Consider the following 27,713-nt stretch of genomic DNA (forward strand, 5'->3'; position numbering starts at 1 on the left):
AAATGAGTAAAAGGAGTGGATGAGTTTTTTGTGCACCAGCAGAGGGAGCCCAACACACCGTCTGACTGAACCATGAGGGCACGCTGATGTAACAGCAGGATGCTCTCAGGTCTCCCATTGCTCCTTTTTGTCCTGCTGTCCTCGTCCCGTCTTTGCTGTCTCTCTCTGTATCCCTCCTAACATAGTGGAACGACATCTCTTTTGCTGCTGTTTTACACCTTCTCCTCCTCCTGGTGGGGAGAGGAGTAGACTATCAACCCTTTCTATTTTTGTGTCTCTAAATATACACCCTCCAATCCTAGAAAAACAAACTGTAAAAGCACGACTGGAGCCCCGTGCCTCCTTCCACCGCGAGTGTGTGTTGATTAGAGTGTACTAATAGAGGTAAATGAATGTTTTAACTCCAAATTCTGCATGAAAACTGTGTGCAAATGGATGTATAATTGAATTAATAATCAAGAGTGGGCAGGGAGGCAGAAGAAAAACAACAAAACATGGGGGAAACTTGACTCAACTGTGGTTTATATTATAGTCCTGAGGTTTATTGTAATCTGTAATTGGTCTCGGAACTACAGTACACTTGAAGCTTTTCATTGGATTGGCCTTAGGGTGCTGGAGGGGAAATTGCTGTATTGCTTTGTAAGGTTAACATGAGGGTGAGCAGTTAGTGCAGAGGCAAGCATATGTAGAGCACGCCGTCTTCTTAAACACACACACACACACACACACACACACTTCTTATGATTCACACAAGATCCCTGACTGTGGTATAATGTTAGGTCAAAGGTCTCCTCTGGTTTAATTGCTTTAATCTATAATGGTTGCTTGTAGTTATCGGCAGAGCCATACCTCATTAAGTGTGTGTCTGTGTGTGTGCGTGTGTGTGTGTATGTGTATGTGAGTCTGAGAGATTGCTGTACTCCAATGTAACAACCATGACCTTGGACAGAAGAGGATATAGATCTCAGCTCTCATCAGAGAGAGACAGCAAGCGTGAGCACCCTCCTGCTTTTCTTTTCTACCTCCTCCACTCCGATCCATATTCTTTCATATCTGCCCTTCTCTATTTTCCATCAGCCTCCTTCCTGGCCTCCATCCTCTCTCTCCTTGGTTGTTTTCCCTTTTGTTTTCTTCTTCTTCCCTCTCTCCGCCTCTTTCTCTGACCTCCAGTAGTAGTGTAACAGTTGGACAGGAGCTGCAAGCCGCTGTATGTTTTCTGTAATACGGTGCAGCTCCTATATCTGCTTAACACAGACCCACACACCAGCACACATGGATGTATGTGCACATGCATGCACGCACACACACACACACACACACACACACACACACACACACACACACACACACACTCATCCTATCGTAATGTATGGCTGGGGGGCAGTTTGGTGGTCTTGGTCCAGAGAATAGTGTCATGTATTCCCGGGGCTGGCTGATAGATGGGGTTATAAATACAGCTCAGTGACAGAGAATGATTCTGCTGTGAGAGCTTCACCTCATGGATTCATTGTGTGTGTGTGTGTGTGTGTGTGTGTGTGAGAGAGAGAGAGAGAGAGAGACAGACAGACAGAGGGAGAGAGACTGACATTATAAATAAAAGACCAAAAGACAAATCCTCAAGAGAGACTCTGTGAGTCAAAACAAAAGTGATAAGAAATAAAAGGAACAAAGAAAGAGAAGTAGTTCCAAACAAAGTGAGTAACTCATCCATTTCTCCGTGGTCTATTGAGCAGAGCATCCATAACAGCACCCACAGGACCTTTGTGTTGTATTTGATGGTTGTCAGTGGTTACTAAATATGTTTTTGCATTCAGCCCCAACAGTTCAAATTCAATTAATTTTATTTGTTTTTTTCTTTTTGCTCTTTTGAAGGATAAACAGTTAACCCATTAAAGTGCCTTTGTCCGTGTTTAACACAACCGTTTGACATTACATGTATTCACAGAAAAGATCGATACCACTCTAATGTTTGTACGCTAAATATGAGGCTATAGCCAGCAGCTGGTTAGCTTAGCTTAGCACTGGACGGACTGGAAACAGGGGAAACAGCTAGCAGGCTCTGTCCAAGGGTAAAAACATTCATCTACCAGCAGCTTTGAAGCTCACTAATTAACAGGTTGTACCTCGTTTGTTGAATCTTTGCACAAATTGTAGTCTATAAACGAATATTTGTGGTTTTACAGGAGGCTGCTGGTGGTGACTTCATGGACTCTAATCGTCATTGTGAGATTTCCAGGAAGTCACTTTGCCCGGCCAAGAAGTAGTCCAGCACAACGCCACATAAAACCCACAAATAGTCATTCTTACTGTGCGTTTTTTGTCCAAAATCCAAACAAAATATAGCATGTTATTTAGTGAGCTTTAGAGGTAGCAGGCTAGCTGTTTCCTCCTACGTCCAGTCTTTATGCTAAGCTAAGCTAACCATCCACCGGGCCGTAGCGTCATATTTACAGGCGTGAGAGTGGTATTGATGTCGTCATCTATCGCTCGGCAAGAAAGCAAACAAATGTATTTGTCAAAATGTCAATATGCAAATGCAGACATGGATGAGCCAAATGATGTACTCATCACTGAGAAAGATGCACAGGCCCTCCACAAGTTGACACACAACACAGCATTATTTCAGTTCCCGACACTGAGGTGAACATGTGTGTGTTTTAACCAGCTAGAACTGAACTTGAACAGCTTTTTAGGCTTGAACGATTTCAGCCGGATGTAGAGTTCATTAATGTCAAAGGAAGCCTTCCCTCAGTGTGTGATGTCTGATGGCTGTAGTGAAGTTTGGGTATAAGTGGGCTCCCACCACGTCTGTTGACCCCTTCCCCCTCTGAACAAGCCCTTAACTGCTGGTCAAATCGCTGATCACTGGGCCTTGACCACTTTCTATCGGCCACTCTATCACACACACACATATACACACATACACTTCAATTTTTCCTTCTTGGCTTTCCCTCTGCCCACTCCTCACTCACACACACACACACACACACACACACACACACACACACACACACACCTCCCCCCTCCCCCTGTCCTGACCTTTAATTTGGCTAAATTTAATTTGGTTGTTTCCTTACCTCTCTCTCCCTCTCTCTCTCTTTCTTTCTGTTTTCCTCTTGTTGTTTGCTCTGCGGGGCTTGGCTCGTGCCGCGGCTGTGAAAGGCTGCATTAGCCAGCTTTACAAACAAACAGCGGAGGATTTGGGTCAGCCACAGATATTGTATGTTTGCTGACCGCTGCTCTAACATGTTCTCTGCTGATGATCGTCTGTGAAGGTGTTATGGGAGAAAAAATACCTGGGAAACTGGAATTTAGCTGGTCAAATGGATTCATACATCCAAGTATAGTTATGAAATTAAGTACCTTCATGACTGAAACTGTATTCACCTCTTCTGGTGGTGCAAATTCGGACTGTTTTCTCATAGAAGCACAGGCAGAAGTAGCCTGAGGTTGTAGCACTGGAGCAGTGGAGGGCTGGTTGTACAAAGTGTCCAACTTTGAAACTGAACACCACACCCCATTCCCTGCCAACAATCATTGGTTTCTTTTACAATGCCCAAGATCTTTCCTCGACCCTTACCAAAAAAGTTTTAGTTACCTAAACTTAGCCAAATGTAAACCATAAAGGTGGCAGATGAGAAAACAATATTAATAATTTCTTACCAGCCTTTTTTGAAAGGTTCTGACATACAATGTCATCCTCCTGATGAGGAGCGCCAGATCAGAAAACACTCATATGGGTCGTTTTGGATGGTGAGGACAAACTCTTTGATGCCTTCTTGCATGTCACAAATGGTAATCTTTTTGTCCTTTGTTGACACCGTTTGCTGATTTGTAGACTTGTATTACAGCTAATATCCATGCATCGATAGCATAAGGTCTCCTTGAGTCCTGTAGTGGACTCCAAGACAAAATTGAACCACAGCACATGGGACCAAGCTAACAAACGTGTCTCTGATGGATGTTTTGCTAGCATAATTCCCTCATGAATCTTCCTGCAGTACATCCGCTGCCCTTTGTCCTGTTTAACTTTAGTGTTTTTTGAAGTTACGCTTGTTCTGTCTCTCTGTGTACTGCTCAATGGTGTCCACATCACTGCAAATTGGTTTAAGTTTGATTTGATAGAGGCAGCGGGGCAGATACAGACAAATTGCTAGACAGACAATTTGATGATTGTAGGTGTGTCTGTGTGTATACATATGTTAGATGTGAGTGTGTACCAACAGTAGCAACCTGTCTAAACGCGCTTTTATCTGACATGTGATTTCCTAACCGCCTCCACTGCTCTGGCTCACTCCCGAGATTCAGGCCAATTTACCCTCCTGTGACCGACCACTGTGTGACAGCCGTGTGGGTGAGCTCTTGTCCCATCAGGAGCAATGTCATAAGAACTAACGGAGCACGAAAAAGGTCAAAAAAAGCCAAAAAAAGAGAAACACCCACACACTTGAAGAGGGAGAATTGAAAGAAAGACACTGTCCTGAGCTGTCCTGTGTCTTATTAAGGAAAGAAAAAAGCTTTATCTATCACCGCTCATTCACTCTATTCTCTTCTCACAAGCTATTTTAATTCAGTTCTTTCACCGAATGGTGGGATGTGTCACAGTTTGAGCGTGTGGAGGCGTCTGTGTCTGTGGTTTGTACTGCAAGTTGTTCCTGAATCCTCAAGGTCTTTGGATTGTGTGTTTGTATCTGTGTGCGTGTCGTTATGGTTGTGTGTGTGTGTGTGTGTGTGTGTGTGTTTGTGTGTACGTGTTTGTTGCTCTTTGCCCTTGATGAGGTGTTGGCATACTGGTGGGGGAAGCTTATTAAAAAAACAAGTGTCTCGATCTGACTGGGTGTCACAGTTCAACACTGTAAGCGTCCAACCAGCACGCGCAGACAAACCCATACACGCACACACATGCACACACACACACACACACACACAGACACACACTCCAGAGCCTCTTCAAGCGACAAACTAGGGCAGTGCTCCTGTCATAGTCTGTCAGAATGGCATCTTTTCTGTTCTGCTCGTGCTGCCAGTGTATATGAAATAGCAGAGTAGGCTAATGTACTTTGTGCCACAGTGGAGGGGGGGGGGGGGGGGGGGGTGGGTGTCCAAAAATGCAAGCTCAACGAGGAACAGTTCATCACATACATGAATATTTTCATAAACATTTTTAGCTTTGCGCACCATCTGCCTTCTGGGTTGCCAGGGTTTCTTTTTTTTTTCAAGGCTTTGGAGAAAAAGGTTTTCAATAAACCATGTGCATCCCTTTTAAAAATGACTTCACTAAAGCAACTGCCTTGAAAAAAGAGTTTCTTAACATCACATTTTTACCCATTTGTGACTGCAGTGTGGAAGACATCTTACAGCTGTTATCTTGGCTTATTTTTACCTGAAATTGGGTTAGATGTCTCATATTTCTTCTGGCTTATTCGGGAAAATCCAACCTCACAGTTTAGACAAACAGTAAGAGCTTTTGATAAATGATGTAGATGTATTTTTTTCTGTTTGTCTTCTTTCATTTCCCCTTTAGCTTGGTTAATCTGAGTAGGCTTCCCCTTTGTTTAACAGGGAGAGTATTGCACAAAAATAAATGATAGAAACGGAGCAAATTGATACCGTTGGTCTTTCATTTTTACTTATTTTGATCAAGCCATGAAGGATTTCATTAAAGCAGTTATCATCAGTCTCTTACCAATGTGTCATTTGCACTGGTGTATATATTCACCATTTAACATCTGCACTGCATGGTGACACTCATCACACTTTATTTTTATGTCTCTTAGCACATTTGTTGTAAACCCAGCTAATATTTTAAGTGTTTTATTGGCAAGTCACTGATTAAAGATCCTGTGAAATATATATACATGCACACTTGTATCCCGATGACAATTATATGGACATAAACTGGTCATTTCATATCTCCATATACATGATTCATACGTGAACATTATCCAGGTTTCTGATTGTCTGCTTCCTTCTTTTCATTTCACAAAAGAGAGCAAATTAAGTCAAACTTCAATCAGCTTTCAACTTAAAGACAAATTATATATAGTTAATATTTTGATTAAGTCAAGTCATGATTAATTTGTAAAGCTATATGCTACTGTGTTTAAGCCATACAATTCAGTTCCACCCAAAGTGGAATTTAATATCATTGTGTGTTTGTCGAAGTGTGGAGGATCGACATAACATTTCTCCCTGAACAGAATGGGAAGCAGGGCCCGGGCAATTGAACTGAATCAAAGAAGAAGAATTAGGATTAGAATTTAATTCAAATCCATTGAATTATTCATAGATACATTCAGTTTGCAGATAGCTATCACACTCAAAGAAGAATAACATTTGTCCTCTGAAACCATGCTAGATCCCACCTCATCCCGCCAAAAGCTCTTGATTGAAAAATGAAATTGAAAATATTGCACATTGGGATATGCCTGCTGTAGGGGAAACACATCCCACTCACACAAACAGAGTCTGAAAATCTGAAGTGTGAATACAAATGTTGCTGTAAAATTCTTTCTCACATTCCCTGAAATCTGGCAACCGGTTTTATCTGCACCTTGATGTATGCTTGTGATTGTAAAAGGGTGACAGAAAGAGTAATATTTCCAAACACTCCAAGCGCCTTTCATATATTATACATGGAATGTGATCATCAGTGCAGACTGTTGAAGGCACAATCCTTGATCTAAATGAAAGCGTAGCCCTTCTATCATAACTTAAAACACAAGATCAGAACCTGCCATCAGTCTGAAATTGCTTGATAAAACTTTTAATAAAAGAGCAAACAATTATGTTAAAGGATTGTTGACATCAATAATATTTGTAAACACAGGCATAAATCTTCTGATCAGCTAAGAAGAAGCATCAAATTTTGATTTTCCGTCTGCAACTCAATATGTTTAATTATGAATGAGAATATACTTTACATTTATATGGCAAAACAATAAAAGTCGACGTAGAGGTAACCCATAAATAATTTCAAATGAATGTTGACTTTCCTGTCACAGCCCATTAATGAACCCCAATGAACTGCTGCCCCATTCCTGTAACATACATGCAAGGCCCAAGATAATTCCCCTCACCCGATGGATTAATGCATGTTTTCAATCTTTCCTGCATACAGAACCATGTCTGAATGGAACAAGTCCAATGTAATGAAAGCATGTGAGATACAAGACAGCTTGTGTACAACAAAATAATATAAGCAAAAGTCACTGGAGGTAAAGATAGGGAGGATCTTTGATCGAAATAGTTTGAACAGAGAATGAGAGCTAGAACTAGAGGAAGAAAGACTGATTGAGAGCCTCTGGTGGTTTGTGGATGAGTGGACGGAGGACTGAGGAAGAGACAGCGAGAGAGGAGTAGCAGTCTCTCTCTGTATTACGCCAGTTTGTTCCTAAAGTTCAGAGCTCAACTCTTCCCACTCCTTCATCCTGCTCTCCGTTGGCCCGTTTGTTGCCCTGACAACCCTCTCAGTCGTTGAACTGCACTCTCAGTGGAGTGGAAGCAGGGGAAGGTCTGCGTGTGTGGCAGCACTAAGATGAGATACTGGGTGTGTGTGTGTGTGTGTGTGTGTGTGTGTAGTCGTGTGCAGTTGTATAGCTGTTTTATTTATTGCATCTGGGTGTATTTGAGCACAGTAAGTTACCTCGGTATGGGGCAAGCTCCAAGCTAGTTTTACTAGAGCCTGTACTTGAATTGTATAGTGAATTTTTTTTCTAGTTTAATAACCTTTTCTGTTGTTGTCTTCATGAAGAGATTTCTATCTCAGTGGCGTTGTCTTTCTGATGAAGGATACAGGAATAGTTCAACATTTAGGGATATAAGTTTATTAGCGTTCTTGCCAAGAATTAGATGAGAAGATTGATACCACTCATGCCTGTACACTAAATATGAAGCCAGAGCCGACAATTAGCTTAGCTTAGCATAACGACTGGAAACAAGAGGCAACAGCTAGCACTACTCTGTCCATAGATAACAAAAACCTACCAGCACTTCTAAAACTCTCCAATTAGTAAGTTATATCTTGTTTGTTTAGTTTGTACAAAAACAGAGCCAGGCTAGCCTTTTCCACCTGTTTCCAGTCTTTATGCTCAGCTAAGCCAAGCTAAGCAGCTGCTGGTGGTAGCTTCATATTTAGCCCCACAAACATGACAGTGGCATCAACCTTCTCATCTCACACTCTGCAAGAGTATTTCTTCAATAATGAAATAAATATTTGTCTATATCTATTCTGTTCTCATTTGTTTGTGAAAAGAAAATACATGATTTCACTGGTGTTTATTTTGAATAATGAGAAGAAATGTGAAAATCTGATTCAAAACTACAAAAAATACTGATTTTAAAAACACCATCTGCAAAACAACCACTGTGGCACTGTGCTATATATTTTTCAAATGATTTTGGACGAAAAGTCAGGATCAGCATCTTATTTGCATTTTCTCCACATTTTTCTCTTTACTCTCTATTACCGGAAGATTTTCTGCCACAAGAGGACCTTGATTACTGTAAACTGAGGTTGTCAGCATTTTCTTGCAGCAGGAAACACTGTTGGGTATGTGGGGGACATACAACCTGAAAATCTGTTTAAGCTGATGTGGTCCTTTTCAGAAATATATCTAAAGTCGGTGGAAAACAACGACGCTGATACATGTAGTATCAGAATGTTGAATGTAGTGTCAGCAGCCCCATTCATTCACATATCACATCTTCCAATTCCAATGTAATATTTTGTGTTTCGAGCTGAAAAGATCTTATGAACTCATTATGTAGTCACATATTGTACTCTATATTGAGTCTGTGTGGTGGTCTTATTGAGTAGTCTTTTTCTTTGTGGCACTGGCACCATCCTAAAGTGTGTGAGTCGGTTTTGTGTGTGTGAGTGTGTGTGTGTAAGCATCCTGGTCTCTTTGTGTGCCAGTCTGGCTGTTGGCAGCGCCGTTTGATTCTTGGCAGGTGGATCACAGCTTCTTGCAGCCCAGCTGAAGCAGTGGATACCGACCAATGAGAGAGAGAGAGAGAGAGAGAGAGAGAGAGAGTGGCAGAGAGACATAAACAAACAGAGAAGGAGCGAGAAAAAAGAGAGGAAGACAGAGAGACACCCCAGAGGGAGGAAGCAGGAGTGAGAAGAAAAATAGACAGACACAGGAGGAGATGAAGAGACAAAGAGAAAGAGATTGAAAATGTGTTTTCCGCACACGGCTCTGTAAGTGCTGTAGTTTCGGTTTCAGCTTTTTCCTGCATTTGTACAGGAATTTCTCATCTACAATCTCACACCCTCCTCCTCCTCCTCCTCCTCCTCCTCAATTTTCACTCTCCTCACAGTTTGGTGCTGAAAATCAATAAGACAGCATGTCTCTCTGTAATCGAACAACTCTCACAGTAATCAGGTCACATGTGCATGCTTATGGATCTGTGCATTTATGCCCCGTGAAGAAAATATTGGGGAAAATTTGTTGTGATTGTGTGTGTGTGTGTGTGTGTGTGTCTCTTTGTTTGTGTGGAAATGGTAGTTTTGGACTGAAAGGCCGGGGAACGCCATGATAGTATAGAGGTTTATTTACATGTTTCTACAGACTGCTCAAATTTGGAAGGTGTTCCATTGTGGGTATGACATATCACATTTAGCAGCAACCTGGAGATTGATTGTGTGTGTGTGTGTGTGTGTGTGTGTGTGTGTGTGTGTGAGAGAGAGAGAGAGAGAGAGAAAGAGAGAGAGAGAGAGAGAGAAAGAGAGGCCGGTCATTAGATAGAACATGAGCCTGGCCTGAGTGACTAAGTGATGAGCTTGGTGTTTTTATTCTGGGCCTAAGCAGGCCAGGCCCAGGCTTAGATTTCACACACACACACAAATTAGGCAATCCCCTGGTGAGAGAGGAGAGAGGGAGGGAGAGAGGGGGAGACAGGGTGGCAGCATTTAGAGATGGATGGACAGATAGACAGAGATGTGGCTTCATGTTTGTTTGGGGAGGAAAACTATGCATTTTCATAATATCTCTTGTTTTTGCCTCATCTTTGACGCACAAACACACGCAGATGTACACACATACACGTACAGTATATGCATACTGGCTGTGTCAGCAGACAGGAAGCTATAGCTAATACATAATTGATGAGTCCAGTCATTGATTACAAGTGATAAGTGGTATTGACAGGAGGTGTGAGGAGAAGAGAATGTGTCGATGTGTAGGTTTATGTATGTGTGTGTGTGTGTTTTCCCAGCGGGCTGCAAAATGGCTTTAGAATATGTAATGGCCAGCACATTAACGTACTAGAGAGTCCTTTAAGGCACGTTTCTACATGGTGAGTGAATCTAACCCTAAAACTAATTTTCATAGTTTTGGAGATTTGTCTCTGAGATTTCCACCTCCAGTGTTCACAATTTTGGAAAGTTAGAGTTAAGAAATAATTAAACATTTTGGAAAACACGCTTATCCCCTTTCTCTCAGAGGTAGGTGAGATCCGAACACACACAGACACACACACATGGTCGGTGCATACGTTAATACCTAGCTAACAGCTAATGTCTGAGCAGTCTCTAAATTGGCTGTTTGGAGCAACAGTTCAGCTGTCAACGTCTTTACTCCACAGGATATAACACAGAACACACCATCAACAGTTTTAATGGGGACAATTTCTTAAGTAGAAAGTAGATCCAATGAAAAATGATCACAATGAGGCCTGTGTATTATCCAGACAGAATAACCAGCATTATTTCTGGAAAGACACGCTGATACTGAATTTCAGTGGGATTGTTTTCAAGTTTTAAGCACCAAAAGTTCCACTCGCCTGCATTGTATTGGGCTGGAGGCAGAAACTTAAGCTATCTGTAAGCCTAGAAACCAGTGGAGGTAAGTGAGAAAGTCTGCTTTTTGTAATTTGGGTGAACTGACACTTTAATTTAAAGGGTATTGCAGTAAGTGAGTCACAGAGGATATCGTTGGACTGTATGTGTATGAATTTTGCTAAATTCCACAAACCTTGTTGATAGGTAGCTTTTATCTCTGAGCAGAAATATGTGTGTGTGTGCCTCTCCGTTGGGTCCTGAAATCATATATTATTATACTATTATGTCCTATTTCTGTACGCCACTCAAATGCCCATGAACTGAGGAAAGCAGTCTAAATGGTCTTTAGTCTCTGTGAATACACACATGGGCTGGAGGCTGCCGCTGACCTTTAACTGCTCAGCACCTCTCCTCCGCTGTTTCTCATCCCTCTCATTTAATCTACCTCGCTGTCTCGCCCTCTCACCCAGCCTCTGCTGTGTGGCCTCTCTTGCTGCTTCATTATACTGTGTGCGCTATTCTCTCTGTGGCTGTTTTCTCACGCAGACGCTGCTGTTTTTTGCGAGCGCGTGCAGACACACGCCGATATGTGTGTGTGTGTGTGTGTGTTCCGTTTCACGCGCATACGCACGTGTACACTCACTAATACAGCATGACATGCCTCCCTGCTGTCACGGTGTGCTGAGCTGAGGAGAACGGCTGGGTTTTCAGTAAGGGCTGATGAACAGCATGAGTGCGAGGGGAAGAGACAGAGAGGGAGAGATAGGAAAAGAGGAGGTTGGACCAATTTTGCAGTCCCTTTGTTATACCTACAGGCAGTATGGATACACAGAGGAGCTTGTAAACAGGCACTTTCAACCCTATTCTATTGAGTGATCAGTCTCATTTGCATTCAGGAGGGCGAACTCTGTTTTCTTTTTACTTCGGAATAGTTTTTCCAGGTCACTGCTTGTAAAAATTGGAGGGAATATGAAAGTGTGCTGCTTTAAAGTGACGCAGTCCATTTAAATTGTGTCAGGTCAGCGACTCACCAACCTGATCTGGGATCTGCAGATTGAAAGCATAGGTTCAAAGATTTCGATAGAGCCACAATGTGTGTGATTGAGAGAAGAAAGAGCGAAGCAGCAGTCTCTGCAGATGGATACTGATTAAATATTGATGGTCAGCGGTGTTGAAGGCTTGATTAGAACCTGACTGAGCCAAGCCCTTAACAGGCACACACACACATGCACACACACATGCACACTAACAAGGGACACACACAGGTGGAGAACTTTGCTCCAGAATCTGAGCAGGTTTTCATTATGCCTCCCGCTGGTCAACCTGCCACCTTCCTCTATTCACATTTCATTCTCACCTTCCTACATCCTCCCTCCACTTCCTCCTGTCACACAGAGATCACACACAGGGAACAACACGTGCAGTACATTCATCCTACTGTTGCACTTCGGCCTTGATGACATTTTTCTGTTATAGTGGCACAACAGAATCTTTTGTAGTATTTAACCCTTTTTATGTTTGAAAGTTGCTGATCAAATGTTAAATGTTTGTCCTTTGCTTGCTTCACCCAAACATATCTTCTCCCTTATCGTGTTACTGCTTTTGTTTTACGTGCCTATAGGTTTTGAGATATCCATCTCCAGAATACAATGTCTGGATAATCCACAGACCATGTTGTCAGCAGTTTTTATAGGAACTATTTCTTCAGTAGAGTCGCATGAGTTCACAAAAATGCAATTTTTCATTCTTTGAGATAATTCCATTCACCTATTTGGGTGGCAGAAACTGAAAGTGAGAAAATGTGAGTTTTTTTGTGATTTGATTGAATTGACCTTTTGAAAGATAACTTCTTGTGATGAGCTTGGGTTCAAAGCGTTCAATAGTGACAAAGTTTTGCAAATGTTGACAGAAACGTCTCTCTCCCGCTGTATGATTCTGTTCTAGCTCTTCTGCTCTATGATTGAGAGTGACGAGTATTAAGACAAAAGCAGTGCCTTTAGCCATATGTTGGCAAAAAATGTGCATGTTTGTAATACACTGAGACGAACAACAAAGTAGATGATTATACTGCAGGTGTGGTTTCAGAAGATTTGGAAACATTTTGATATGTTTTATGTGGCATGAAAACATTGGAATCCATTGTGACCACGTTGAACACAACTTGACCACAGCCTCCTTTCTCCTTAAAGAACTCAAGCTTCAAATGTTTAACAGCCACTTTTCAAGCCTGCAGGGTGAGCGGTTGTTACTCGAAAAAGAGAGGTTTTGGGTGGCGTATCACTTTAATGTCTAAAATGTAAATGTAACTGTAAAATATACTCTTGTATCTTGATGCCGTTTCACTGGCTGACTTTGTGTCCTGTTGAACCATCGCAGCTGCAGCACAACCACAGTAATCTTAAAGTTGAAATTATAGGTTTACCGCTGCTTATGATTCCGCTGCTGTTGTGCTCCAACACAACAAAAGACACCCTTGTATAAAAAGAGTTTTTACGTGGAAGGTTTATGGTACAATATGATGTTACGTGATGCTTTCAATACAGCAATATCTCTGTATATGGAAAACATTCTTTTAAGGAAGTGGGAGTTGAGAAATTAAGTGCCATGTGTGTGTTAACATGTTTGTTCTCTCTCCTCTGTGTTCATGCAGTTACGTTGCTGGACTCCATGTCTGCCTTGGCTGACCTGGGCTGGGAGGCTTACCCTAATGAGGGGGTGAGTATATGCAGCACAACACATACACACACACACACAAACAAAAATCACCCTCTCTTTATGCCAGAGCTGGCATCAAAAAGAACAAATTTGATCACAACTAGCAGGTTGTGCTGACATGCTTTATTTTCAGGGAAGGAGCAGGGACTCGGCGCTAACAGCAGCACAGGAGTGTGTGTTTTAGAGAGCACTGGGTTCTTGAGCGCTCCTTGCTAAATCGGGAGTCTGCAGGGGGACTTTACAAATTATTTCCGCTGTGCTGAAAATGCTGTGGCACTGGAGCCTCCATTTATTACGGGTTGCGATTTTTTGGATGAAGTGAAGGGACAGGGTGGAGGGGCAAATATTCTTACGCAAGAGGAGATGTTGTGTACATGTTGGTGTTATTTGCGTGTGTATGTATGTGTGTGTGTGTGGGGGGGGGGGGGGGGTTGCGTAACTATCCTTTTGCAGGTATAGGGACCAAGGGAGTCTGGAGTGCAGCCACCATGCATCAGAAAATGACAACAGAGAAGTGAGAGGAGCGGAAGAGGGTGGGAGCATGGGGAGGAAGAGCGACGAAGTGCATTCAATAAAGAAATAAGAGTGGGTTCTGTATGTCAGTCTAGCGCGGGAGCTGTTGAATGGCACTGAATTAATTCTATTTCCCCTTGAGTCGCACTTCCTCTCCACTATTCAGCATCAGTGTGTTAAATTGCAGGATGCCACACGCGGTTTCATGGTTGTGTGCAGCAGAGAGGCAGCTGAAGTGAGCAGAGCTAAGCAAGGTTGTTTTCTCAAGCAAGCAAGGGTATCAGGTTCACTTTAGTGAAACGCTCTGATTGTGTGGCCTTAGTGTGGATGTTTGTGTATGTTTCTTCCTTATAGAAGAGGAGAATGTGCTCCATCTGGGGCTAAGCCAAAAGGTTCAATCTAATTTTGAAGTACACAAGTTACTTTTATTGACAATATGGTTCAGTTTTTTGGGGGGTGGGGGGGCTTAATCATAGCCCGCAAAAGCACATGTGTTGTTAGTTTACCCTCAAAGAAATGTGTTGCCTGGAAAGTCAAATATGTATAATAAACTCCATCCTGTGGATCTTTTTTCATCAACTGTCAACATAGTGAGGATCAGGCTTCTCCTCTCTGAATGAAGCTGGCTCTGTGGGCATCCACACAACTCCTGTCAAAGAAATACTACAATAGATGCTTGGTAGTATCAGCTGAGACATTGTTGAGACAAAAATGCCACAGAGTTTCTTTACTTTGGGGTCAGGCACAAGCTTTATCAGCTGCTTTTATCTGACCAAGGAAATGATTCAATTGGTTAAAGCTGGTCGTTCGTACTTTGTCTTGTGGTACATGGAGGCGATGTTATCTTCCTCCTAGATAAACATGATCCCCCTCGCTCTTTTTCAGTCTAGTCATTGTCAGTTAAAAAGACAAATGCAGACGACTAAATTATATGAAATAAATAGCTGCCTCTTAAAATAGGCACACGGTTTTCATCAGTTAGCGATGACTTTGCCATAAAGTTAAAAAAAAGCTTGTTTCTCTTAAACAGCCAGAAGGCAAACAGGCGTAAAGCAAAACAAAGCAAGTGCAGCGGAAGCAACATGAACAAACAAGAAATGGTGAACTGAAAGGAATGAAAGGAGATTCTGTCTACCCATTTTTAAACATCCTTGCCAATTTTGATTGAGACAAATACTATAAATAGTGACAGCATGGAATCAATATTATTTGACGCCTCTGTCTCTTATTAATATTTCCCACAAAGCTGACACCACACTCTCAAGTACAGCTCCTCCTGTATCTCACATCATCTCAGTTTTTAACTTTTTCATTTCAAACACAGGGGCTGCGTCAACCGAACGAGTTTCAGAATATGTTTTAGGAGAAAGATTAATGCCTCATTCATATCTGTTACGTCATGATCTTCTCACATTGCTGCCTGCCGATTGGTCTGACACATACCGTACCTGCTGGGTTCACATGGGCATGTAGTGCCCTTTAATCACACAGAGTGATTTCCCTTGTGTCCGTACACAGAGGACAGTCCCGTGCTTTTATTGTGAAGCACCTGTAAATATTCTGAACTATTTGGTCAGCAGACCAGTTTTGAATATTCCAGGGAGAAATAAGCAGAAACAGTGAGCTCTCACTGCGGGTTTGTGGAAACCAACACGTCTCCAACCCGTTTCGCAGTACCTGACGACTCAGCTAGGCCCGAGCATCCCAAACCTGTAAGATGCTTCTACTTTCCATTCCTTGACAGACAGCACTTCTTGTATCATGATATAAAACAATCCAGCATAATTCTAGTTGAATCTAACCTGATGGGATACATCATAAAACGCAGTGTAGAGGCTAGTAGAGGCTGCCAATCCTGTTGGCAACAGTCTTGTTTGTTTAACATAATTATGCATATGTCTCAGGATTAATATGGTAATGATTTATGAAAAGAAATGCTAAAGGAGGAGGAAAGTGATAGAGAGTGACAGACAGAGAGGAGGAAGGTGCCGGGGCTGTGAGAAGGTCTGAATGTTTCATATCAGGGGGATTATCTTGTTGATCTTTGAACTTTAAACCTGGGGATCGGTCTCAGCGAGAGGCAATTCCCACCAATCTGAGACCACTGTCGACCTGAATTAGTCCAAAACCACACTTGACCCCCGCAGGTCACGCTTAATCCAAGCCGTGCAGGGCCGGATGTGCCTGAGACGGCGTGGAGCGACCCACTTCTGTCACCGGCCGGGGGTGTTCCTCGTGAGGGACACAAAACAGATACGTCTTAATGATGTTTGAAAATGGGAGGCCCCCACGGCATCTCTACTCCCCCATTGCACCCCCCCCCCCTTCCCTCTTCATCTTCCATCTCTGTTTTTCCCTCCCCCTCTCCTCCTCTATCCCCCTCACTAAGCCAGAGCTTGTCCCAGAGTTTGGAGGCCAATTATGTCCTCGTAGGTGTACCCATCAGATGATTGCAGAAGGGGGGATATTATGGTAAGCTGGTGAATGGTTGAACTTAAACCCTGATCCGACGTCTCTGCTTCACTTCAAAGCAATCAAGCGGGCTCCGTGCTGATTGGCCGAGGTGATTGAGGGTTCAAGGAGGAGGGTTTCATTCTGAGTGTTAATTAGTGTTCAGACTGAACCAACACAGGCAACAGTTTTCACTTTATGTGTGTGTGTGTGTTGAGGGAGTGAGAAAGAAAGGGAGCTTAAACTCTTCAGCCTATCCAAACATTTTCCCTGTTGCGTTTTTGTTTTGTTAGATTCTCTCTCGAGCGGCTGGTGTATCATTAGCAAACACGGAGGCGAGCAGGTTGTCTTCATGTTCATAAGCACACCTGTGCTTTACACAAGGCCAAAAGTGACAATGAACAGACTCGCCAACTAGGGAAATAAGTCGCTCACCAGGAAGTGGCAGTAATCCAGCCACTCCAAACTCTGCCTACAAAGAAATAAACAAAGACATCATAAAGCCCTCTTTATCCCTCAATGACTATTCCCATAAATGCTTTAATCACCACTCCCTGGGGACTCAGCTTTGTGTGTTTGTGTGTGTGTGTGTGTGGGTGGGTGTGTGCGACCGTCCTGTGATGTCCGACTGGTCTCAGCTCTGCACAGATGGGTCTATTTAGCTGCCAGGCGCGCCTGTAATTTACCAACATTCATTCCTCTCTCTCCTCTCTCCTTCTCCCTCCGTCTTGTGTTTTGTCCTTTTAATTGAATCGAGTGTAGTCGATCACAATGACTCTCAGTTGCTGTGCGCACAAAATGTTGTGCAAGACTCCAGTGATACCTCCTTTATATGTAAAACTCTGAACTGACTGTCAGGGACGTTTGTGTTAAATAGTCTTCTTCCTCCTCTTCTTCCCTCTCCCGTTTCTCCTCTCTGTTTCTGCACTTGAAGGACTGCTGGGTCACGATCAACAGAGAGCCGGTTTTGTTCGAGCTCCAATTCATACACAGTAGACGTTTCAGCGGAGGCTGTGGAGATTAAAAGCATCTGAGTGTGTGTGTGTGTGAGAGTCGATGTTAGAATGTGTGTTTGTTTTTTTTTTTATGTGGATCTGTTTTAGTGCTCAGGACTCGGAGGTGAAATGCGTCAAGCTTTTGCCGGGTTGTTGGGCCGTCACATCAGATTAACCTCAAGAATCCAACCTTAGCTTGGACTCGGCTCGTCTCAAACTTTCTCTTTGCCTTTTTTTTTGCTGATTTCTTTGCTTTTTATTGGCCTGTCCTCTCTCTTTTCTTTCTCTTCACCTCTCAGTTCCCCTACCATTCGACTTTCATTCGAATTTTGGGACACGTTAGGGATGACAGGTAGTTACTCCTGTGGGCCTCGGTGTGTGCAAGTGTGTGTGCACATGTGAGTGTGTGTGTGTATACAGTATGTGCTCATGCCTGTGTGTATGTATCAGGGTCTGTGTTTACGTGGTGGGACCACTGCAAGGTGATGCTGTGCTCGTCGCTCTGGAGTTTCAGTCTTAAAGATGATGACAGGAGCTCAGAACAAAGATGGTGGTCCTCTCATGCCTCACCACAAACTAGGACTCATCCAGTTTGTGTGTGTGTGTGTTTTTTTGCATATGTGTCTGTGTGTGTCCAAGAAAGTTAGCTTCCCCTCGAATGGATCAGATAACTTGAGACACTGAAACCACATTGGTTTATTTTTTTTTTTCTTTAAGAAATAGAAATGTTCTTTTTCTCTGTGTGTGTGTGTGTGTAGATAGAAATGTTTTCCTGCTCATGCGAGAAGTGTTCTCAATTACTGCCTTAGTCAGAAGTGGAAACAGATGGTGGCAGATGACGGGAGACAAAGTAGCTCTGTCCTACCTACTCCTTCTCGCTCTCTCTCTCCTTCTTTCTCTTTTTGTGTCTCTCTCTCATGCACATACTTCTACCTCTTAAGCGCTAAGCCACGCATTCACTTCAGAAAAACATGCTCACTCTGCACATGTGCAACATAGACAAGGACCGTCCTTCAGTCATCTTGACACAGATCGTCACTCATATTCACCCAGACATGAAAACAGAACATGCAGGCTTAGCATTGGTTTGCATGAAACCGCAGTTCATTGAACTTGGGCCCAGTTTCCCAACAGCAGTCTTTGGACTGAGATCTCCTTTGTCCATTGACTAGCGATGAAATGAGACGATCTTACAGCTGAGCGGTGCTGTTGTCAGGCCGGCCCCGTGCCGTGCCTGAACGTAACTCTACCCTGGCTACACTACCTCTTAGTCTTTGATTTGAAATGTATGTTTTACTTGAAAGGATTTCCCCTGTCAACGCAAACACTCCTCAGCAGTCCTCACCGCTTCTCTGCTCGCCCCTTCTACCTCGTTCCCCTCTTTTTTTTCCACATCCCTATTATAGTATTTTATTCGCTCCTTCTCCTCTCCATCTTCCTCTCTGATTTCTACCTTGTGCCTTCCTTTCATCCCATTGCTTTCTTTTGCTCTCTCCATCTAAAAAAATGTAATCTGATAAATGTGGAAGATCCTAAATCCAATCAGAAATTTCACATTCATGGCAGTAAAATAAACAGCTATCTTTTTCATCTAGTAGAACCGCTTTTTTCCTTCCTCTCTAAATTTCCTCTTTCTCGTCCTCAGTGGGAGGAGATCAGTGTGATGGATGAGAGGAACACCCCAATGAGGACCTACCAGGTGTGTAACGTAATGGAGGCCAACCAGAACAACTGGCTGAGGACGCGTCACATCGGCCGAGAAGGAGCGCAGCGCGTCCACATTGAGATCAAGTTCACCCTGAGGGACTGTAACAGTCTGCCTGGGGTTCCTGGTACCTGCAAAGAGGTCTGCATCGCCCCACCCACACACCCACACACACACACACACACACACACACACACACACACACACACAAGATAATACACATGTAAGCTTTTGAACACCCAAGCAGATAACAAACTGGTGTGTGTGTGTGTGTGTGTGTGTGTGTGGGTGTTTAAGCCCTCCTGTTGCATTTGTGCTGCTTGTTTGTTGACTCTTGGTGAGCAAGACATTGAATTTTGACCAGCTCCATGGGTGCTTTTGTGTGGCTGTGTGCACTCCGAGTTTCTTTTGAAGGGAAGCAAAGTAAAAAGACACATTTCTTGTTTTGGAGATCGATAGCACAGGAGTAGGTTTAATTTGGAACATGGTGGAGGCGGAAATAGTTTGGAGGCAAAGCTACAAAATATTCTCTGACTATGCAGTGCTCTTAGCCTGTTGGGTAAAACTGAGTGAACTATAATATAATCAGTATGTCTTTCACTTCACATGTATAACTAACTTAGTATATACATATCATATTCGTCATGAAAATGGTTGATTAATTAAGCACACAAATTAGGACATTTACAAATCAGAACAAATTCCCCCTGCGGCACACGCAATCGCTACTTTTTATAGTGTGCTTAGCTAATCAACTCAATCAGCAAATTAACTCCAATAACACTTCTGTGTGTTTTCAATTGAACCTGCCTGATCTTCATATTATATCTGATATAATTATGCCATATTGTTTGCTTTTGCAGTTTCCTTTTACTGCAGCAGAAAATCTAGACACTCGAGACAGCAAAAAAAACAACATTAAAGTATGAGAAGCAAGGGGGAGATAAGTGAAGCAGGACCACTAGAAATGCATTTTATGTTCTTAGACAAGGTTGAACAAATTGAAAAACAATAATATATTCTTTCGTGAAGTGCACGAAGCCAGTTTAAACAAGTACTTAATGAAAATTCAATCAGTGGTAGGATTTCTGTCCCCACATTTGACAGCATTATGTCTGTTGTCATATACATTATTAACAAGTTTATTAATGTATTAACATGTATATTAATGGAAGGCCTGACAAAAGCTGGTAGTTTTTGTTTGTACTATAATTATTACTTGATATGAAATCAGTTTTTATTCTGCACATTATACTATATTACACTGCAGAGCTGCAAAATTACATTTCAAATATCTTTTTTATTATTTTGTTCTTCAGTCTTTTCCATTCAACACACACACACACACACACACACACACACACAGATGGAATTTCACTTTGATGGCTGATGAATAGATAAATAGACAAGAGGCGAGAAAAGAATGACATGAGAGAATAGCTGCAGAATGAAACAGACGATGCTCCAGAGGCTTCTTTTGTGGCTCCTCGTATATTTTAACTTCTGATATATTTTTTTTACTGTCCCCCACTCTCTCATATCAGCCTGATATCACTGCTCCTCTGTATTCACGTCTCTCTACTTTGTCTGCCCTCTGCACCCTTTTCACTCTCATTACATCTCCAGAATGAGTAGTGGAGATAATACTGTATGAGACAGTACAGAGCCGCACTTTCATGAGATTGCAGACAGTGTTGCTGACTGGCCATCGAGACAGATGGACTGAGATTTGAAGAGAAGCAGCATAATAGCAGCTGTGGGGGCCTTGTTAAAATTTCACATTGGATGGACTTTCTCAGTTTTATGTCTCTAGCTTTACTGTGTGTTACTCTTTTGTGTCTGATAACTTACATTTCTAGAGTCTGAAGTGTGATGGACACTTTTTGTTTTGCAGACATTCAACATGTACTACTATGAGTCCAACAATGCCAACCTGTGGTTCATCAAGGAAAGCCAGTACGTCAAGATCGATACCATCGCTGCAGATGAGAGTTTTACACAGGTATGGACACGCAGACACACACACACACACACACACACACACACACATACACACACACACAGTCATGTTCCATCACTTCATTGGACATTACATTGACTTGGCTTCTGAAAGGGGGCTTGAGTAAACAGATTTATGTCCCCACAACATGAGTAATACATGTCCACACGCACGCAAAAAACTCATATACCGCCCACAGGCACTTACATGTACTGTATATATAATATGTAAACATACACTGTTACACACTCACGCATCACAACATAAAGTAGGGCATTGCAAAATACATAACGATGCAACAAACAAATAAAGATTTCCAAATTACCTTGTAACCATCATAAAAGTGAATGGGACCAGTTGTTGCATCCACAAAAATGGATGAAGTCTGTCCCATTGTGTATCTCTTGTTTTATATATCAATTTTAGCATTAAGCTCTGTCTGCGTCTGATTCTCTAATAGAAGATTTTCATTCCAAAATTAGATATTCACCATTTGCCACCTACTCTTAGAAAATAACTCTGAATGTGGGTTATATTTAAACTTAGTTATCTTATTCCATTTGCTTGCAAAATTGTCAGGAGGACATAATTATTTCTGTCTTGGAAATGAGTTTCAGGCAGTAACATTTTACTAAAATACACTTAGAACTTTATGGACTGAAAAAAATGCTCTGATTGAATTTGAATGCTCCCATTAAAATGAACAAAGACATGTATAAAATATCCTTTGTTTACAGGTGGACGTTGGCGACCGCGTGATGAAGCTGAACACGGAGGTGCGTGACATCAGCAACCTGAGTAAAAAGGGTTTCTACTTGGCCTTCCAGGACCTGGGAGCCTGTATTGCTCTGGTCTCAGTCAGGGTCTTCTACAAGAAGTGTCCCCTCACTGTGCTCAACTTGGCCCAGTTCCCCGACACAATAACAGGCGGAGACACGGCACTGGTGGAGGTCCACGGTGCGTGTGTTAATGCCTCTGAGGAGTTTGAGGCTCCCAAGATGTACTGCAGCGCAGACGGAGGCTGGCTGGTTCCCATCGGGAGGTGTGTGTGCAAACCGGGCTTTGAGGAGAACAAGGACGTCTGCCAACGTGAGTGGGGTGGGGGTCCATGGGGTGCATGTGTGGGGAATATGTATGTGTGTGAGAGAGAAAGAGAGACAGAGAAGGACAAATTTAGAAAGCAAGAAAGAGAAGTGGGCTGCTATGTGCATGTTCTATAGTGTGTATCACTGTATGCACAGGTCCCATAAAGGTTGGCCTTCTGATATGAAAGAAGTGTGTCTGACGTGAGATTCCTCTACAGCTGGCAAAAGTGCTCTTATAAACAAAACACTGCAATTGTATCCATTCTGCTCTCTCTGACGTGAATATGTGTGCACGCCTGACTGTGTGCAGCAGCATTTTGGCTCTCTATGAATTCTGCTGTGAAACTGAGGATGTAATGACGATGACTCTGTGTATTCAGGTTACAGATGCACTTTGCGTGTATGTGACTTGTGTGTGTGTGTGTGTGTCGGCGTGGGTGTCATCACTCAGAGTGACTTTTATACAGCTCCCAACACTGTGAGGACAGTTCTTGCCGAGAAAAGGGTAGGGGTTGCTTTGAGGCATTTCCTCTGGGTTTTTTTTTTGTGTGTGTGTTTGTCAGAGCTCTCATTTTCCCTGCTGAGTAGAGGAGAGCGGTACGAGTGTGTGTGAGAAAATGCTTATTGATGTGTGTTTGTGTTCTAGGTATGCCTTAGGAAGCAGATTATTGAATCGTAAAACTCCACAGATGGCGTTTGCAGTGTGTGTGTATATACTGTGTGTGCATGCATTTGAGTGCGCAAGCTGTATTAGACTCACACCCTCACCTGTCCCCACAGGCTCACTTCCCCCCCGAAAAAATGAAAATATCATAGATATTCATCACTGCAAACTTGGAAATCGGTGCACATAATGCAATTTCAGTTGTTTTGGAGAAGCAGTAGCCAAGACGCCCAGAAGACTTGGCAGTTGGGCCTTAGAGACGGGTGAATGGGAACAGAAGTTGTACTCTGCAGTTTGCAGGCTGGTAATGTGCACAGATTGTGGCAGAATTCTGGCTGCATCTCAATCATGAAACGGAGACTGTTGAGCCACATGTCTGTCCTGTAAAAGGACACGTTGCGGCTATTTGACAGGTGATCTCACTGACAGGTTTTCAAATGATTTCAGTACCTAAAGTGTGCAGGCCTATGTCACACTCCCTGTGTTGAAACTTTATTTAAAGTCAGTCTGACGCAGTGAAGCGGCTGACCTCAGTGATCTCCATGACCTCATCAGTCTGCTCCCTCAGTCTTATCACTCCGGAGAGAATAAATAGAGCGATGTAAGCACATTTAACAAGCAAGCTTTAACTCAATAACAGAATGCTGAATGCTGTGTGTGTGTGTGTGTGTGTGTGTGTGTGTGTGTGCTGTAGTCATGGGTTGAGGTAATGATGGACACTTATTGACAGTCTGAGGCCAGAGGTCAGGAAATATATGTGTCCCTCGTCTAATAAGTTATGGTTAATACAGATGTGGACGCATGTGCTCTTGTGTGTGTGTGTGTGTGTGTGTGTGTGTGTGTGTGTGTGTGTGTGTGTGTGTGTGTGTGTGTGTGTGTGTGTGTGTGTGTGAAGGCAAAACAGGTGTCTAATGTCTGAAACGCAGGAAGGAAGCCAGGTTTTTGGTTTCCGTTCATTTCGAGGCATGCTTTCTGGTGTAGCAATTACTTTGGGAACAATCAACCAGCATTTTCCAATAGATTTTAATTCCTTCGTGGGGAATTGAAGCTTCTCCGCTGCAGGGTTGTCTGCGCCACCTACTCAGTATTAGGGAAAACATGTTTGTGGGATCCTGTGAGGGATTTGCATAGCAATGAAATCTCCTCCTCATACAGCAGGAGAATTTGCTGTCCCACGTATGTCAGTCTAACATATCTCATATAAACCAGCTTTCTCTTCTTGGAATGACGTCGGTGCCCGCACCTCCATTCTGATATTGTTCATTTTCCCTCGTCAAAATTTCACTTAGCCAACTAATGCAACTGTGTCTGTAATCAGCCTGCTTTTAACAAAGACATGAGAGGACACAGAGAAGTACAACAACCCAGTGTGCTGCGCTTTAATGTGTCCCTCAGATAACAAGGGCCAGGCTTTTAAAGAGTCCTCTCAGCGCTCGGCGTCAGCGCCAAACAAAAGGTTCCTGCCCTGACACAGTCTGAAGGTCTTCCATAGGGAAAACACACTCCGCTAATGCATTTAAATCACCCTCTCTCGTTTGCTGTCACACAAAGAGACGAAGAGGTGAGGTGGGGGAGAGAGCCGGGGAAAGGCATTTGTAATTAACTTCATCGTGCAGGTGAACAAGCCTTTTAATGGACGCCTTGAATTCCCTTTCTCTTGTTCTTTTTGTGGGTGGTTGCTTTATTTCTTTCTTTTACCATTTAGCTGCTCTGATGCTCGTTGTTTTCTTGCTCTGACGTTCTGTGTGAATCTTCTCGTAGTGTTTTGGCCTCTCTAGCCTCCTCTTTGTGTCTCTGTGTCACTCTCCATCTCTCCCTCTGACTCCCATTCTCCCTCTCTCTCTCTCTCTCTCTCTCTCTCTCTCTCTCTCTCTCTCTCTGTGAGGCGCTAATGGAATCATTACTAGCCTCTCTGTGTTAGACAAACACCAGACACCTCCAATTACAGCCTTTTTTTCTCAATCTCTGGCTCTCTCCTCCTCCTCTCTGCTATTTTCTAGTCTTGCTCTGGTGTCTGCTTCTGTAATGGGACTGTTGTCCACCTCTCTCCCTCTACCAGCCCCCCATTTTTCTCCTCACCCATCCTTTCTGATATTGTCTTCCTTTTTCACCTCACCATTTTTCTTTCTGTCTCCCTCCTCCTCCTCGCAGCCCTCATCTTCTCTGTCTGTACTCGTTAAACATTTATAGATCACGGGTTCATCTTTCTCTTTTTCTATTTTCCCTTCCTCATGCTTGCTTCTTATTCCCTAAAGTGAGGCACAAAGTGTGTTTAAACATGTGCGTATGTTTTGATGTTGTTAATGTCGGACACTGGATTAGATTGTTTTATGACAAAAAGAAAGAGGGCCACTGTTCTTCCAGTACGAACAGAGCAAGTAGTAAATGACTGTGTAAGAGAAAATAATGTGATTCATGGGAAATGTGGTCTAAATTTTAAAAACACAAGCCCCAACGAGCAACCAGGTTGTGATGGAAGCTACCATTCGTCTCAACAGTGATGTGATGATGATATATTGATTTTGTTAAGACTAAGATAGGACTAGGCTGGCGTTATGTTTTTCTTATTGGCCACAAATCTCATTAGATGAACAAAACTAATTCACAATTAGTTAATTCCTCCACACTTTCTGACTTCCCTCACCTGTTTGTGGCTCTCAATCCCAAACCCATTCACTGCTACCGAAGACGTAAGTCTTGAAAAACAGCCCACAATTATATAGTTTCATTTTTCTTTTGAAAAGGTTAAGTACTTCAGTTGAGGCTGGTTCTGTAATTTCTTCGGATATTTCCTGAAATAAACTGGGTAATTTGGTACTTATCATAGGGAAAATAGAGACAATGTTCTGACACAGTAGACATTTTATTTATGTGTTTACGAAAGAACCAAGAAATTATATGCGTAGAAGTTACACAGTTGTTGATTTCCGGGGGAAATTTCCTTGAATTAACTGCTCAAATCTTAATGTCTGGAACAAATTACAGAGATCCATGTAAACCCAAGGGAATACTAATTATTGGACACTTTATTCTCCAGATCAAATTGTGTGCTTGCTTGTAATGTACAGCAACACAGCACATTTTACATTCATGTATGTTTAGCTGCCCTGCTGCTAAAAGATTCTTTAGGTTACAGGAAACAATTGGAATGAACTCATTGTAAATATACCACATGAACAATGTCTCAATATTTTATATAATAAGTACCAAATTCCAGGCACTCTCCTCAGACATGTCATTACATATCAACTTGTTTCAAGGACATCATGAGTAAACTATGAGACCTGTAAAATAAAACAGTAGTTTACTAGAAGAGATGAGCACTATAGTTTTAAGCAAAAGTTACTCAAACAGCATTTGTTGGGGACTATTTTTAGCAGCGGATGAATACACATTTGGTAGTGAGTATTTAGCACAGGAGGACGTGTGTTATATGTGGGAGCGAATTAAAACTGCATCCATGTTTACTGTGATTGAGGAAAAACAGCAACTAGTGCAACGGTGTGACTCACTGATGTGTTTTTAAGAGCTTTTGGAGGAATAAGCTTCATCAGACTTTTGCTACACAGACTGAATACTTGTTAGTGAGATCAATACATTATTGTTTTTGGCCGTCTCATGGGATTTGTAGACAGTAAGAAAAATGTAATATATCACCAATCCTTTCCTGCAATTCAAATACACTTTTCTTTTATTTCTTTGCATGCGGTTTCGTGTTATTTCATTCACCTCTAGTTTTACGTGTACCGCGCTGTGCACTGAACACACCACTGCTCCGATGGCCGTGGCTCTGCTGCTCGATCACATGAAATCATACTCATCTGCTTTGTCACCACTAGAGTTATATAATCTCTCTCTCTCTTATTCAAACACATACTTGCTCTCTCTCTCCCTGCCCCTGTGTCACATACATTTGCTGCCCCTCATCAGTTCTCCTCCATCTCTCTCTACCCCATGCAGAGGCCTCACCGCTCTCTCGCTTTCTTTTCTCTCTCCCTCTCTGTTTCTGTCTGCCACTGTTTCCTGTGCCCCCCTTTCCTCCATTTCCACCTCGTACTCCCTCGCTCTCTCCTGCTGTCTCTCGGCCTCACAGCTGGTAGGGAATGCAGTGAATTCTCCTCTCAAACCTCTCCTGCTTTAAGCCCTAAGGGCACATGCTGAAGGGCAGGAGTATGTGTGTGTGTGTGTGTGTGTGTGTGTCCTGTCCTTCTCTGTGTGTCTGACAGCACCAATTACTGCCTCAGATGCCTGAGAGATGGAGGAGACGGAGTGGAGAAGGACAGACACCTGTCACCTCGACACAAGTTCTCTTGCTCTCATCTCCCTCTCTCTTTCTCAGCGGGCAAAAGTAATATAGGTCAGCATGACATGTCTGTCTGTCCGTCGGCTCTGCCTGTCTAATAGTCTCCTTTTTTCCCCTTTCTCTTCTTATTCATTTGTCTGTTTGATGCTGCCAACATGAAGCCAGAACTTGGTTTACAAGTGGAACTTTTCAAAGTCACACCACACTCGTCATACTGATTCCACTTGGCTCCCCTGCTGTTCTTTTCGCTTCTCAAATTGGACAGAAACCAAAGTGTAAATCACTGAGGAACGAGTCCAATGCGCATCCGATCCGGTGTGAATTGTCTTGTCAGCTATGTGTTCATTTGGAATGCTGTGGAGGCAGACACAATGGACTGCTACATGACTTGAAATAATATTTTCAAAGAACTGCAGTTGTTCAGTTGTACATTTTGGGGAATACATTTATTTGCTCTTTCTGAGAGTTAGATCAGAAGATCGATATCAATCTCTTGTCTG

The 27,713-nt window shown here is 42.7% G+C and overlaps 1 protein-coding gene across 1 annotated transcript in view; it reads left to right on the forward strand.

The window, feature by feature from the left end:
* Nucleotides 1–27,713, forward strand: part of epha4b (eph receptor A4b) — an 80,592-nt gene that overhangs the window by 2,165 nt on the left and 50,714 nt on the right. The window contains exons 2-5 of the mRNA XM_070918607.1: nt 13,434–13,498; nt 19,103–19,303; nt 21,057–21,164; nt 21,899–22,250. Coding sequence (XP_070774708.1) covers nt 13,434–13,498; nt 19,103–19,303; nt 21,057–21,164; nt 21,899–22,250 — 726 coding nt within the window. The remainder of the gene's footprint in view (nt 1–13,433; nt 13,499–19,102; nt 19,304–21,056; nt 21,165–21,898; nt 22,251–27,713) is intronic.

The sequence above is a fragment of the Enoplosus armatus genome, chromosome 14 (assembly GCF_043641665.1).
Source record: "Enoplosus armatus isolate fEnoArm2 chromosome 14, fEnoArm2.hap1, whole genome shotgun sequence".
Classification (NCBI taxonomy): Eukaryota; Metazoa; Chordata; class Actinopteri; order Centrarchiformes; family Enoplosidae; genus Enoplosus; species Enoplosus armatus.